This window comes from Grammomys surdaster, unplaced genomic scaffold, assembly GCF_004785775.1.
Source record: "Grammomys surdaster isolate TR1022 unplaced genomic scaffold, NIH_TR_1.0 100, whole genome shotgun sequence".
Lineage (NCBI taxonomy): Eukaryota > Metazoa > Chordata > Mammalia > Rodentia > Muridae > Grammomys > Grammomys surdaster.
In genome coordinates this window covers 10,037,131-10,053,066 of record NW_021604579.1, presented here as the reverse complement: position 1 = coordinate 10,053,066, position 15,936 = coordinate 10,037,131, and the positions used below count along the sequence as shown (strand labels likewise).

Here is a 15,936-nt window from a genome sequence, read left to right as displayed (position 1 = left end):
TAGGGATACATTATAATAGCAGGTAATTCCTTGGAGCCAGAAACAGCTCCAATATTTGCCATTCAGTCTAATATGCCTATTTTAAAGAACAGAGAATCCGAAGGCCAGGGAAGGTGTTGATCTTAAATGCACCAAGCAGATGAACAATGGGATTAAATATTAAATCCTACCCAGTGTCCCGGATCCAGCCTGACTGGATTCCTAGCCCTTCTCAGGCTGCCCCTGACAGGTTGCTCCCGCCTTCTTTAGATGGTTGTCTCCCTTCCCCTGTAAATAAATTTCAAGGCTTTGCTTCCTGGAGCTGAGTGTTGATCCTATTTTTAGACTTCTCTGGCACCTGTATGCAAATGATCCTCAGGGGATTTGTCTACTATGGTGACTCTGGCCAACTCCCCAAAGAAAGCAGCGATGAGACCAGAGGGAAGGCACAGTTCAGAGTAGGCTGGAGATTTTAGACACTTGATTTTTCTTTCTAGTTAAGTCCCAAAGGTCCTGGGGAGCTCATTTGAACCTCTCATCAGCTGTGTATACATAACTCCTTGTATCTCCTTCTGGAAATGAGTTCTGTCAGGTTCCTGGGCCAGACCTCAAGCTTAGGGGGTTGGTTTTGGAATATCATAGCAGAAGCTGTCAGTCATGGCGCTGGCACTGGCTTAGGTTCCAGGGAGCTGATGATCATTGCTTTCAGGAAGAGAGTAGTAAGGTGAAAGACTTGAGGCAGAAGAGGACAGGGACTCATGGAATGACAAGGGAAGGAGGAAGGGCTGAAATGTTTCCCCCACAAGATGGTGTCCCCTGGTCCTTGATCTAAGCAGTAGCAATTCAGTTACACCCTTATTAGCTAGCACACAGTTACCAAATGCCCTCTAGGTGACAGCCCTGTGTTGGGCATCACCACATTCCTCTTGTGTCCTGATCTTTTCAGGACAATGTCTTAGTGCCTTGACCTGGTATTCAAGAGCTCAGAGCTCCAGGTTCAGCACCGCCTGCCACTTCCTCCCCACCTTTAAGGTAATGCTTCAGAGAACATAGATGCTAGCAATTGTAAGACGCATCCCTCGTTCACAGTGCTTAAATGTGGGAAAATGAGCATCTAAATCCCATGAAATTGGTTTCTATAACCCCATGAAGATGGAACTGCCTGTGACCCTCCAGACGTTGTGCTATTTCAGGGCTACCTATTTTTGTTGTGTTTCCTTTTTTTAGCTGTCTATTGTGGAAAAATTCAAACATATACTCAGGTAGGGAGAATCAATAGTACATGACCATAATAATAAGAATTTTGTATGTACCCACCGTGTACCCATAACAATTAGTCGCTCATGGCTGTCCCTCCATGGTTTTCTTCAGGCTCTTTCCGTCTTGATGCCTATGAATAACAGTAGCAACTGCCAGTACTTGCTAAGGATTTTTTTTTCTTACTTGTAAAAATATTATGTTCATTAAAAATATTTTGAGGGCTGGAAAGAGGGGTAAATGCACTTGTCGTGCAAATGTGAAGACCCAAGTTCAAATCCTCAGAACTCATGTGAAAACCAGACGTGTAGTATGACTGTTTGTAATTCCTGTGCTCTTACTGGAAGATGGGAGCTAGAGACAGGAGAATCCCTGAAAACTCAAGGACCAGCTAGCCTGGAGTATACCATGGAAAAACAGAAAGGGACTCTTTGCCACATAAGGTGGAAGCTAAGGACTCATATCCAGGATTGTCTCCTTCCCTCCAAACACATGCTGTCGCATGTCTATGCCCACGGTTACACACAGATGTGCACACACACGCACACATTCATGTGCACATTATATATACAAAGTATTTTAAAATTATGGCTAACCTTAAAAATTACTGATACTTTATTGCATTTTTATTTATTTATTTTATGAGGAAAAGACACATGCCATGACACACCCATGGAGGCCAGAAGACAACCTGCAGACGTTGATTCTCTCCCTCTACCATGTGGGTCCCTGAGATTGAATTCAGGTTGTTAGACTTGGCGGCAAGCTCCCTTTCCTACTAAGCCATCTCACTGGCCTATTATTAGGATTTTGATTGACTTCTGTATCCTTCCTATGAATTCCTAACATAGTTCAGGTCATATGTATGTTCAATTTTATATCCTGCCTTTTCTTTGATTTGGTATTATAGCATAAGCAAAGCTAATATTAATAGAAAGTCTTAATGAATATTCATTTAGTGATTTCATTGTTTTATGGGAAGGGCGTACCGTAGTCAGTCATTAACTCATCACTCTATTTGTTGCTCTTCCCCCATGCCCAACACTCTGAACAAGTCAAGGAATGGAGCTCACCCTCTGGCCTTGGAATCTTAGTGTTTGCTCATCTCTGATCATTTTAACTATTTTCCAACTAGGAGCTGTTGTGAATCCTGTTCCATCCTGATTGCGCATGCTACATGATCATCTCTGATTGCATCTTTCTACATTTATTTTCTCCAGTCAGATTCTCAGTAAGGAAATTCCCATTTTACTTTACCTTTGTGGACAGCTAATATTATCTTATTTTTAGTTTAGTGCATTCGATAGAGTAAATAATCAAACATCCTCATCTCAAATTGCACGTATCCGATTGCTTATTGAACACTTGCTGTCTCTTGATTAACCATTTCCTTTCTGCAATCATCTGTGTGATGGGGATTGCTATTTTTATCACCTGTAATTTCTCGGCACCGGACCTGACTTTTTTCATTTCCTTGTACTTGCTATGACCTCAGGAGATATTAAGTATAATCTTGTTCCAGGTTTAACTTTTTCCTCCTGGGCCCCCTTTTCTCCCTGTGTCTTCCTGTCTTGAAGGGGAGTTGGGTGAGTCATGGAGAGGATGCAGCAGGTGACAAATCAAGTGGATTCCTCAGAGAGACTTCTCAGAATGCTGTGAACGATGCTGATGTCAATTTGAAGGCAAAGGAGTAGCGTGGAAGTGCAGGTCTTGAAGCTAAATCTGTCCATGCGAAACACTGGGAGTTACATATGGGTGATGGTTTATTCAACGCACATCTCTAGAATCTGTGCTTTGTTCCCAGATGTATGCGAGTGCTCATCAGGACTTCTTTGATGAAGAAGCTACAAATGAAGCAGATGATTATGAGTAGTCAATTAACCATATACCTGTCAGAAGGGTTCAGACTCAGTGGAGATACACAGCTGACAGTTGGAAATTTCCATCTGTAACTGGAAAGTGAGGGACTGGGAAAGGCTAAGGGACCAATATAGGACACAGAGCCAGCACAGGGGAGATAGAAGAGAAGGACCCGCAACTTAATCTGTCTATCACGGAAATGAAGCACAGGGGTTTTGATAAAGGGGTTAGAATTTTGGGATGCAACTCAGGATAGCTGAGGCATCGTACTGCCTTCCCTTCCCTCATTCATTCCTTTGTAGACTCATCTTCTTGCTGCCAGGTGCCAAGCATTGCTGTTGACATTGGAGGTACAGAGATGACAGGGCACAGCTCCATCTCCAGGCTACATGAGATGTAGAGGTGGGAGTGGAGGCAAATCCCTGATATAGGCACCCGACTGGTTCACTCCACATCTAGTTACTGAACATCTCAGACACACACCAGAGGCCTTGAAAAGTGAAAGGAAGCCTGTGGCATTCAGTTCAGTCCACCTGCTTCGGATAAAATGTGGTGCCTATATCTTAATGGAAATCAGCTGTCACATCTGTCAGTGTCTTCGAGCTGAAAGGACTTTATATCAGAGACTAAGGCTAAAATGAATGCACTGAACTTGAGTCGGCCTCATGGGTGTCTATTACAGGATTTCCATGTGTACAGCAAGTTCCTCTCTTGTGAGGTTCTGAGAGCAGGGACACACTGGTTTTCTCCACTAGTGTGAACTCAGTAAATGCACAGGTGGAAGCTGATGTTCTTACAGGGATCTTCTCTCTCTGAAAGTTTGCTGTTGCGCTGTTGTTAAAGACCTGCAAGCATTCTGTGAACAGTGATGATGCGACTGGCAAGATGGGTTAGTGAGTAATGGCACTTTGCTGCCAAGCCTGAAGACCTGAAGTTTTATTCTTGGAGCTCACTGTTCTGTCAAGGATCGGGATGGGAGGAACTAGAAGGAGAAGTCTGAGCTGGACTGGAAAGGGTCTGTACCCTTTGAGAAGCTATGGGCTTTCAGAATCCAGGAAAGGTATTAGACACAGAGAAAGGCGATGAGAATTGAATTTTAGATCCATCTGGCACTCATGAGTGCCATCCAGAATGTTGAGGGCATCTAATAAACCCCTCCTTCCAACAGCTTTTGTCAGAACACTCCAGCCTCATGTCCAGTGGCTGGGCCAGACGCTGGAGATACAACAGTAAGCAAAACCAGACATCCTGTTCTTATGGCACTTGCAGCTTGGCAGGGAAGACAGACACTAATCACATAATTATACAAATAAATATGAAATTACAGCAGGGATGAGTGCTACAAATGAGACACTCGTGGTCCCAAGAAAGCATGTTCCTGGAGCATCTGATTGGCCAGGATGGTCAGGACAGCTCCCCAATGAGCTGAGCAAACTCTGAAGGAAAAGTGTGAACCTCACAGTACTGGGAAGGCTCCAATTGCATGGACTTCCCTGGCCTCTCTTGCTTCAGAACCCAAATCCAATACAGGCTGATCTTCCTGGCAAAACACTTCTGTAGACTTAGTAAGTACTGCTTAGCTCTCTTGTTACCAAACAATCTCCAACAAGATTTGAAATTGAAAAGGGAAAGTAAGTCCCTTTGACCTTTTAAATATTTAAAAATAGATGTACTCTTCCCTTAGGGTCAAATTACACTCAGTGGGTTTCAAGTTTCTATCATGGTTCTGGTCACTCTGTTCACTGTCAAGGTCCTGCTTCAGGTGATTGGAAGGTCATTGATGTTGCCTTGTGAAGAAAGCACTGTTGTCTTAGAGACTGGTTTTACTTAAGTCCCTGTGATAGTGTCAATTCTCAACTGGGCAGACTCTAACATCACCTAGGAGGCAGACCTCTGGCTGTGCCAGTAGGGGGTTATCTTGACTGCGTTCATTAACATGGGGAGACCTGCCCACTGTGAGTGGCAGCTTTCCCTGGCTGTGGTCCTGGACTGTATAAATGGAGTAAGGGAGCTGAACAGAGAGAGTTGATGTGACCAGCCGCTTCAGCCTCCTGCTGCCTTGACTGCTCTACCATGGTGGAGCATCCCTTGAGCCATGATCTAGAATGGTAGCCCGAGTCCCACCCTGAGCAACGATCTAGAATAAAGTCTTTCATAAAATTGCTTTATCAGAGTCTTTTATAACAACAGCAGGAAAATGACCTGAAACAATCTGTTTTCACAATTGCCTGTCTTCTGCTGCTGTAGGCTTCAGCTGTCCCGGTAGAGCAAGTGTTCTCATCCCTTTCATGAAGGTTGCCTAAGACCATCAGAAAACACAAATAATTACATTACAGTTCAAAACAGTAGCAAAATTGCAGTTATGAAGTAGCAGCGACGATAGTTTTATGGGCAGGGGTCACAACAGTGTGAGGAACTGTATTAAAGGGTTGTAGCGTTAGGAAGGCTGAGAACCACTGCTCTAGGGGATGGAGATAGTGATTGTTTTATCACAGGGATTTAGCTGAGATAATAGAGGAATATCCTATTAACTTGAAGAGTTAAACATAGACAAGGATTTAAGCACTTGGAGAAATGCCACACGAGTGGAGCATTGCATTTATTGTGTGTCTCCAGAGAACAGTTACGCACTCTGTTTTGGCTCAGCAAATGGAGGAAGTGATTTAATGATCAGAAATGTCCATCAGTAGAACGTCTTGAGAGGTGGTGGGGACCGACATCAGAAAGACTCAATGTAAGTGTGCCAGCACAGTTAATATTTTCTGAGTGACGGTGTGAATTAAGTAACTTTGAAGTTTCTTTTTTTTTGTTTGTTTGGTTGTTTTTTGGTTTTTGGTTTTTTTCGAGACAGGGTTTCTCTGTGTAGCCCTGACTGTCTTGGAACTCACTCTGTAGACCAGGCTGGCCTCGAACTCAGAAATCCGCCTGCCTCTGCCTCCCAAGTGCTGGGTTTAAAGGCATGTGCCACCACCACCCAGCCTGAAGTTTCTTTTTAAACTTGAGAATCTACCAATCTGAGCATCACACTGAGTGGACATGCTGAGAAGACACATGTGACACAAGGAGGCATGAACGGAAACCTGGAGCACAGATGAGGGTGGCTTGTGATGGTGACGTAAGCAATCAGCGGGCTATGAAGACTGTGTTGGAGCAAATATTAGTTGAGGGCCTGGGTGCTGGACACCTGATTTCACTTAAGCTTTGTAGGTGATTTCTAACCTTAAACCCAAGAAGATAGATGTGTGGGGGGCCACTGGAAAGCCTCAGTACCCAGAATGGGGCCTCACGAAAGCACCTGACACATGGAGGTGTTCCCTTGACATTGCCCGTGTGTCTGTCTTCCACACTGAAGGGGTGCTGGGGGCCAGAGCAGCAGCCTGTTCACTCAGGTGTCTGCTCTCTGGTATAACACTTTGCTCACAGAGTGTTCTCTCATGGAAAGCTCACAGAATGTCCGTTGCCTCAAAGTGGCTTGATTGTTCTTGATGACACGGTCTCCTTCCTTGAGTAGCCAGTGAGTCATTCGTCTTTCTCTCTGCTCCTTCCTGTCTCATTTTTGGTTCTATTTCTGACTCTCATCACTGGAAATGAAATCAGTGTTTGTTAGTGTGATTTTTAAAAATGAAAGATGGGGATTTAAGACTGTTTCTCTGAGTGACTTTCCATTTAGCATTGAACAGTAAGAGCCGGCTGCTGGCTACTTGTTCCCAACTTTGTGTGTCTTCACATGAAACCACGACACGACCAGTATGAATAGCAGTTGCCATGAGCTTTTCTGAGCACCCTCCATGTGTTCTGTGCCCTGACAGGCTCTATATATGTTGTCTCTAATCCTCCCAGAGTCACCTGAAGTTTGTCCCATTACCATCACTCTCCGATGAGGAGACCGACTTTTAGATTTATTCATTATTTATTATTTTATTTTGTATACATGAATATACAAAACACCCATGTGTTTACGTGCACTATGTGTGTGTGCCTGGTACCTAAGGAGATCAGAAGAAGGCATTGGATTTTCTAGAATTGGAGTTACAGATAGCTATGAACCACCCTGTGGGTGCTGGGAACTGAACCTGGGTCCTCTGGAAGAGAAGTAAGCGCTCTTAAACGGCTCCATTTCTCTGTCCAGCTTAAACGAATGAAGACATTAAAGGGTAGTTATTTATAGAAATGATTTAAAAGTTAAATAACAATGACAAATACTCATCTACTCAGTTGCCCATTATGGGCCAGACACTTTATTTAATTACTAAAGCCCTATTCCATATGTGAGGAACTAAGTCTCCAAGAAATGAAATAATCAATGTATCCACAATCACACGGCTGATGAATGGCAGAGCTGGGAGTCAGACCAAGGTCTGTCATCCACTCTTTCACACTGAGACTCTGGCTGGAGTCAGCCTTGATAATTTGGTATGAGAGGAAAGTGACATAGGCCATGAGATGTGTCCACTGGGGTTGGACAGATCTAGGAGACTTGGGTTGGGGAAGTGTGAAATGAAAGAAAGGGAGAAAGAAAGAAAGAAGGAGTAAATGAGGGAATAAACAGTGCTTAGTATGTACCAGGAACTGTTCTTGAACTTTTTTTTTTCTTTTCAAAAAAGATCTTGTGTAACCTAGGCTTGCTTTGGACTCATTCTGTAGCTGAGGATGACCTGCAACTTCTGGTCCTCCTGCCTCTACTTCCCAAATGCTGGTATTTACATGTGTTACCATCACACTGGTTGTGCAGTACTGCAGAGTAAACTCAGGGCTTCAGACATGCTAGGCAAACATTCTAGCAACTAACTGACATCTATGGCCCTTTTGTGTGTAACTTTCTTAATATTCATTTTAAAAAAATCCCATGAACTTAGCATTGTTATTATTCCCATTTTACAGAAGAAGAAGCTAAGGCCATGTTTGCCCAAGGAGAGGACTACTAAAGAGTATGAGGCCAGGAGACAGCAACCACTGGAAGATGTATCAGGGGCTATCTCATGCTCACATACTAAACTGGAGAGCAGAGCTCTAATTCTAAACTTTTAGTGCTCAGGATAATGGCTCAGTTGACAGTGTTTGCCTGAGATAAAGCCCTGGGTTATACCAGGAACTGCATAAAACAGAGCAGAGAGGCTCATGCCTGAACCCCAGCTCTCAGAAAGTAGAAGCAGGAGGATCAAAAGTTCAAAGTCACCTTCAGGTACACTGCAAATTTGAAGTCACTTTGGGCTACATGAGACACCACTGTCCCAAAACAAACAACATCAAAACCCCATGCTTTTAAGAAAGAATTATTTATTTATATTTTGTGTATCTGAGTGTTTTGGATATATGTTTGTGAATCACATGTGTGCCTCAAAGGCCAGAGGGGGCTAGGGGTTAGATTCCCTGGGACCAGAGTTATGGACAATCTTAAACTAGGAACTGAATCAGGGTCCTCTGCAATGGAGGCACGTACTCTTCACTGCTGAGCCATGTCTCCAGCCCTGCCCCCATGCTTTTGTTTACAGAGCAGAAGCTGGGAACTCTCCCATGTCTGTGGCCCTGTGTAAGGCACCAGGAATGCAGAAATGGAGCCGACTCCATGTCCAATCTCTTCTATGACTACATAATAAGATTTCCAATTAGCTGGGCATCAACTGGATCCTAAGAGTTAGGGCATAGGACTGGGCAGAGACATGAAACTAAACTCTTTTACAGATCTAATTTAGGGGCAGTGCAGGGGCCCAGAGCTTGTTGGATCCCTGGATCAGGAAGAATGGCTTTATTCTAATCCTATAAGACTGAACTCAGGGACTGAACTTGGGACTACTGGAAGCCTGTAGCATTGACTCAAAACAGGAAGCAGAGGCAAAAGCCTGTGAGAAGCTGATCAAATATTGAAACAGTGTTTATTAGGTATGCATACACAGAGGTGGTTAGGGAGGAAAGAGGGGAGGGAAAAGGGGAGGAGAAAGAGAGAGAGAGACAGACAGACAGACAGACAGGCAGACAGACACATGATATGGCACATGGCAATTTTCCCCTCCCTAGTACTCAGATTTCCAGGGTTAGGTGTATTCACACTCACTCATTGTCCGTGCTGCCACTCATGGACTCATGAGCTTGAGGAGTGTGTGCTTGTCAGACTGGGATGAGGAGGAAGATGCTCAAAGACTGCTCAGTGAACAGGAGAGTGATTCCTTGATCGAGAAGATGCACATGCTGACTTCATGCTTTGTTTTGTTAACCCAGGCTGTACAAGTCTGGGCCAGAGATGAGTGGCTAAGAGCATGGAGAAACTGAGTCCTGGTAGGACAGCTGTTATCCTTCTTCCTCGTCTTCCTCCTCCACTTTTTCCTTCTCTTCTTCTTCCTCCTCCTCCTCTTCCTCCTGCTCCACTCTTCCTTCCTTTAAGACAGTATCTTGTGATGTAGTCAAGACTAGTCTTGAACTCACTTTGTGTATAGTGCAGGCTGGACTTGGACTCCTAATCCTCCTGCCTCAGCCTCCATGTGTTGAGACTACAGGCATGCGTGATCACACCTGACTTGTTTCCTTCATTTTTCATATCTTTGCATCTGATTTGTCACTATGCCTTGTAATTTCATTTTTTATTTTTTTAGATTTTTAAAATTTTATTTTTTATATGTATAAGCATTTTGCCTGCATGCATGTCTGTGGGCCAAGTGTGTGTTGAGGCCACAAGAAGGCATTCAATTCCCTGGAACTGGAATTATACATGGTTGGGAGCTGTCATGTGGATGCTGGGAATTGAACTTGGGTCCTCTAAGAGTAGCCAGTGCTCTTGACTGCTGACCCAACTCTCTAGCCCTAGTCATTTCATTTTAAAATAGCTTTAGCAGGTCTTCTCTGGACCACTACAAAAACCCTCTAGCCAATCCTGCTGCCACACCATAGATCTAATTATGTTTCCTGCCTCAAAACACTGATCCACAAGATAAATTCCCGACCCCATAATGCAACATACAGAGTTCCTTCTGGCTTTCTTACCTACTCATTTCCCATCTCCCACCAGTCTCTAAATCCTTGAGTACTCACGGGCAAAAACTCTTCCACGGCTGGTGAGATTGTTTTGCAGGCCTAACCACCCCAGTTCCATCTCCAGAACCTGCAGTTGGACGGAGAGACAACCAACTCAGACGAAGTTGTCCTCTGAACCTACACATAGGCTGAGGCATGAAAATGCCCCTCCCCATCACAGACAGTAGGTAGATAGATACATAGATAGATAGATAGATAGATAGATAGATAGATAGATAGATAGATAGGATAAATATTAAAACCTTCTTCCTTCCTATTGCTCACGACTCCTTCACTTCCCAGCTGGGAAAGCCTCCTTAGAGGAGGCCCAGTACCCTCCCCACGCTCATCTTTAGGTGCGGCTCCTGAGCTTGCTGCAGACTCCACCTGTGGGAACCTCACGCTGTTTACTATACATTTCTTGTTCTTCTAAGTATCTGACAGGATTGTCTTTCTTTTCCCTTTGAAAGTTGTGTCAGGATAATTGATATGCTTCACCTAGTGAAACGGGGAAAATAGAAGCTCAAGGAAACCCCGTTACAGGCTATGACTCTGCACTATCTTCCTATCTGCTCTGTCGGTCTTTTTCCTGGACAAAGGAAGATGCCAAGCAGAGCACCAGCCGTGATGGGTACTTGCTGATGGTGGGAAAACTGTGTTCAAGCTGCTACGGTTTAGGGATTCCTTGTTACTGAAGAGTCCAGCCTACCCAGATAAAACAACTTCTGCTTTCTGACAGCTCCTGTAACTCCCCCAACATTGTTTCTCCCTCAGCTGATCTCAGGTCACCTTTCTCTGTGCCGCTTCTGTAGATCTGGTGACATTTTGTTTCCTATTGCTAATTACTAGTTCAATGATAAAGTCTTAGCCTCTCTAGGAAGCTCTACCGAGGCTTCCTGGGATCAGGGACAGTGTTTACTAATTTCATTTTTTTACATTGTACAAAGTATGGTTCATGGCTATGGTAATATATTATATATCATATAGAGTTGGATCCCAGTTCTAACACTTGTTAGACAATCTCTCCAAACCATGATTTTCTCATCTGTCAAACTAGAGTACCAACATGTACTTCACAAGGCCTTAAGTGTCTAGTTACTTGGTGCAATAGCACCACTTTAGAACTCATAACATCCTTATTCATGTTCATCATCACCGTAGATGGTACTCAGTAACTGCTTGTCGATAAAGCAGTCCTCCATTGATGGAGGTGTTGGGGCATGTGCCCTGCATTTTTGAGCAAATATATATATATTTATATATGCTCTATCTTAACACACACCAGAAGAGGGAATCATATTCGATTACAGATGGTTGTGAGGCACCATATGAGTGCTGGGATTTGAACTCAGGACATCTGGAAGAACAATCAATGCTTTTAACTGCTGAGCCATCTCTCTAGCCTCTCTGAGACTTCTCATATATGTAAATGCCTAGGCCAAAAGGGCTCTGTTCTCCGACTAGCTCATGTCTCAGTGATCTCATTACTCTAAGTTCTGCCATGTGGCTTATTACTTGGATTTCACGTGACCATCTTGCTCTGTGTCTGGGCTAAATCTTCTTCCAGAGCTTATCTCTTTCCCAGAAACCCCCCTCCCCACAGGTGTTCCACCTTCTATTTCCCGCTTAAGCAAATAGACCAATAGCATTTTAAACTCTGGTTGTCAGGCTTGGCAGTAGGCACCTTTACCTGCTAAGTCATCTCACCTGGTCTGGAAATTATTATTGAAAATAAGAAGAAAGAAATTTTGTTTGGCTATAAAGAAAAGTGAAACTATAAAACATTTGTAGTAAATGAATAAAACTGGAAAATATTAGATTAAAAGAGGTAACTCAAGGCCGGAAAGAAAAATAATGCGGGTATTCTCTTATATATGGGTCCTACCTGCTAATTGTTATGTATGCGAATTTAAGTGGGGATGTATAAAAAGGCCTAGAAACTACACAGAGGCTGGTGAGAAGGGGAAGAGAGGTTCCTGGGGTGAGGGTAGAACACGTGTGAAATAAGAATAGAAGCGGGGGGGGGGGGCTCTGGGCAGAGCGGGGTGTTTGCTGAGATGGGGACAGAGAGCTGAGAAGAGGAGAGGATCAACCTAAACTAAGGATGAGTGAGAATGCAGAAGGAAAACTGATATCGGATAAGCTAAGAAATAATTAAATCAAAGGGCTGGAGAGGCGACTCAGCAATTAAGAGCACTGGATGCTCTTCCAGAGGACCTGGGTCTGATTCTCAGTGCCCACATGACAGCTAACAACTGTCTGTAACTCCAGTCCCAGAGGATCCAGCACTTTCTTCTGGCCTCAGGCACCCTTTTCTGGCCGCCACAGGCACCAGGCATACACAGGGTGCATAGACATATGCAGGCAAAACACCCATATATATATTGACAAAATAAAATTTTAAATAAATAAGTATAAAAATTAAATTAATTTTTAAAGAGTTTAAACGTAAGTAAGCTACATAATGAATAGAGCTGTTCCCAGAAACTACGAGTTTATTAAATGAAAATCCTGTAGCAGGGCCAGAGGATCCCTTCACTATGAGTAGTTGGTCAGGAAGACCTTTAAGTTCCCCAAAACAATACAGGCATTTGCTGCAGCCATTGGTCACTCATCAGAACCAAACCCTGGTGTTCACTTCATTCTTCGCTCACAAGACTTAAAAATCAAGCTGGAACCAAGAGGGAAGTTTCTTTTCTGACGGCTAGCTCTCATGTCAGAGTGCCAGGCTTCTGGATGAGAATTCCCATCAAGTGTGGATCTGTGCATGGCACCGCCCACCAGCTAGGAAAGAAGTTTTCCCTGGGGCAATGGTGGCAAGTCAGTCATGGGGGTAACCTGTTTGGTCAGATTTGAGCCTCACTTTACAGGAGGGAGTTGATATTTGGTGCTGCAAGCCTGGTTAAAAGCTTGTAGCCAGCGATGTCCTAGTCCCTAGTGTTACTTTGCTAAATGGACAAGACGTGTCTACTATATTGCTGCCCAAGTATTTATGTTCCTACCCATAGATTAGTGCTACCGTCAGCTTTGGTCATCGACATTGGTCAGAGAAGCTTCTTTTTGCAGTGAGTGGTGGTAACTGCAAAGACTCGTAACTGGCAAATGGGCTGAGAATAAGGGCCTGTTGAACGGGACCTCTCTATCAAGGAAGGAGCAGACTGAGGCAGAGTGCTGTCTTTGGAATATGACATTGTTGTAATTCATTAACTTTAATTTAATAATTTATTAATGTGTAACCTCGAGTGTGCTGTCTTCTCTCTCACTCATGCATGGCACATGTGTGGAGGTCAGGGATCATTTTGCATGCGTCGATTCTTTCTTTCTACCATGTGGGTCCAGTTAACTGAGCTCAGGTCATCAGCGGCAGTGATGGGTGGCCCTAGCTTCTGAGCCTTCTCATCAGCCCTGCTGCTGCACTTCTGATCTCACAGGAGCTGAGATTAACTGTGGAAGATTTGTGAAAGATAGGGTCTGTCAACATCTTTTCAAACGAGGAAGAGGAGCCCTTGAGCTTCCCCTGACCAGGACCTGTAGACAGATCTTTCTCTCTCTCTCTCTCTCTCTCTCTCTCTCTCTCTCTCTCTCTCTCTCTCTCTGTGTGTGTGTGTGTGTGTGTGTGTGTGTGTGTGTGTAGAGGGAAAGGTCATGAGGCTCTACTCCTCCTTGAGCATCCCTAAGGACTTGATGGTTATGAGGGTGGAGAGCCATTTGCTTTAGTGGTATAGCCACTGATATAAAGAGCCCATACTTCTATAAACAATTGCTCTTCCAGGACTCTAGTAAAATATATGTATCTATGAAAATGTGATGTTGAAACTGATTATTATGTGCAGTCACTATATGCTAATTAAAGTGAGAATATAGCTTTTAAAGAATATAGTGGTTATCCACTTACATTTCTTCTGTATGTTATTCATGCCTCCTGCCCATTTTTCCATTGGGATGATAATTATTTTCTTAGTAATCTCTGTGAGGTAATACCATGTTCTTAGACTCCACAATGTAATAAACATAATGAGTGCCCCTTAAATATTCCTGGGATTGCCAGTTAATTGCCTTGGGGACTTTTGAGGACCCCAACAGACTTAGGAGGAGTCTGATTCTTTCCTTTTCTCACCCAGGACACAGCTGGACAAGAGCGGTACCGGACCATCACCACAGCCTACTACCGTGGGGCCATGGGCTTCATTCTCATGTATGACATCACCAATGAGGAGTCCTTCAATGCTGTCCAGGACTGGTACAAATCAAATTCATTCCTTTGCCAAACTGTTCATGGAAACCTTACATGTGCTAACCCTGTGCTATGTGTTAAGGAAACCCAGGTAAATCTGCCATGGTTCCTGGTTTTAAGATGTTCTTGCCTGAGAGGAGAAATCAAACTAGGAGGCAGCCGACAAAACAAACAAACAAACAAACAAACAAACAAACCGCCAGATGACAGGGGTTTATCCTACTTTGCTTTGTTATTTTGATGAAACACCCACTGGAAGTCAGTGGGGAGGGGAGGGTTTATTTCCTCTTACAACTCCCAGGTCTCAATATATCACTGAGGAAAGCCAGGGCAGAAATCTGAGGCAGGCAATGGAGGTAGGAACTGAAGCAGACTACAAAGAAATGCTGCTTCCTGACTTGTTCCCTATGGCTGAGCAAGATGGTGTCCATATACAACCTAGGACCACCTGCCATGGGTAGCACCGCCTACAGTGGACTGGGCCCTCCCACATCGACCATTAACCAAGAAAATCCCCCCCAACAGAGTTCCTTACAAGCGGATTTGATGGAGGCAGTTTCTCAACTGAGGCTTCCTCTTGTTTGTGTTAAGTTGATGAAAACAGCCCAGCGGCAGCACTGTGTTGGGGGAAGCACACGGGCCGTGGGAACCCAGAAGGGGCTCTCTCCGGTCCTGACGCTGGAGTCAGGGAAGGCATCCTAGCCTTGAGGACGTGTATGGTAAGTCTGAGAAATAAACAGGAGTTAGCCTGAGGGGCAGTGGATAAGAATTTCCAGAAAGAAAAAAAAATAGATATGCAATGAGAAGAAGGTAGGTGAGAGAAGAGAATGTAGGTCATGGGAAGTTTTTTGGTTTTGTGGTTAAAAAAAAAAAAAAAAACAAGTTGGAATTTTACCCTATCGGTGATGATAGTTGAGTTGGAAATGAACTAGTTCCCAAGTTTTGTTTCAGGAAGGTTCCTCTGGCTACCGTGGAGAGTGAGGCTGCATAGCACCTCTCTATCACTGAGCTGGATAGAGTATATCCGTCCATGTTTAAAAGGGTTCCGTTTGCAATGGAAACCATCACAGCCCTCCAGAGACACAACCTCAGAGCCACCGAGTCTTCCTTCTTGGATTATCCCTCACAGGGAAAAGCAAGACATGGGACGGAGGCACCGATGCCCAGTGTTCCGAGTCAGGAGAGGACAGGGGAAGGCGGGGTGTCTGTGCCAAGACAGTACTTTGACAACAGAGGAGCTGAGTGAGCCAGGTAGCCAGCAACAGTGTTGCCCAGCACCAGCTTTGCCTTCTTGTTGCCCATACCTACTCTATTAGTCGGTTTCCTGTTACTGTAACAAAGTCCTGGGGGAGGGGGGACAGGCTTTATAATGCAAAGATATTTGCTTAGCGCACAGTTTTGCGGGCTGAAAATCTAAACAACACGGCACTGGGTCTGGCCAGGGCCTCCTGGCTGAATCATTATCATGGTGGATGGCATCATCCTGAAAGTACAAGCAAGAAGAAAGATCAGCTGGGAATACAGGAAACTACGGGGGGGGGGGTGTCCCGCTTCTTCTTTTTTTTTTCTTTTTTTTTTTTTTTTTTTTTTTTTTTTTTTTT

At 44.1% G+C, this 15,936-nt stretch overlaps 1 protein-coding gene across 1 annotated transcript in view; it reads left to right on the top strand.

Annotated features, from left to right (window-relative positions):
* The window catches only part of Rab3b (RAB3B, member RAS oncogene family), a 65,190-nt gene that overhangs the window by 32,094 nt on the left and 17,160 nt on the right, over nucleotides 1-15,936 (top strand). Inside the window, exon 3 of the mRNA XM_028787310.1 lies at nucleotides 14,223-14,341. Coding sequence (XP_028643143.1) covers nucleotides 14,223-14,341 — 119 coding nt within the window. The remainder of the gene's footprint in view (nucleotides 1-14,222; nucleotides 14,342-15,936) is intronic.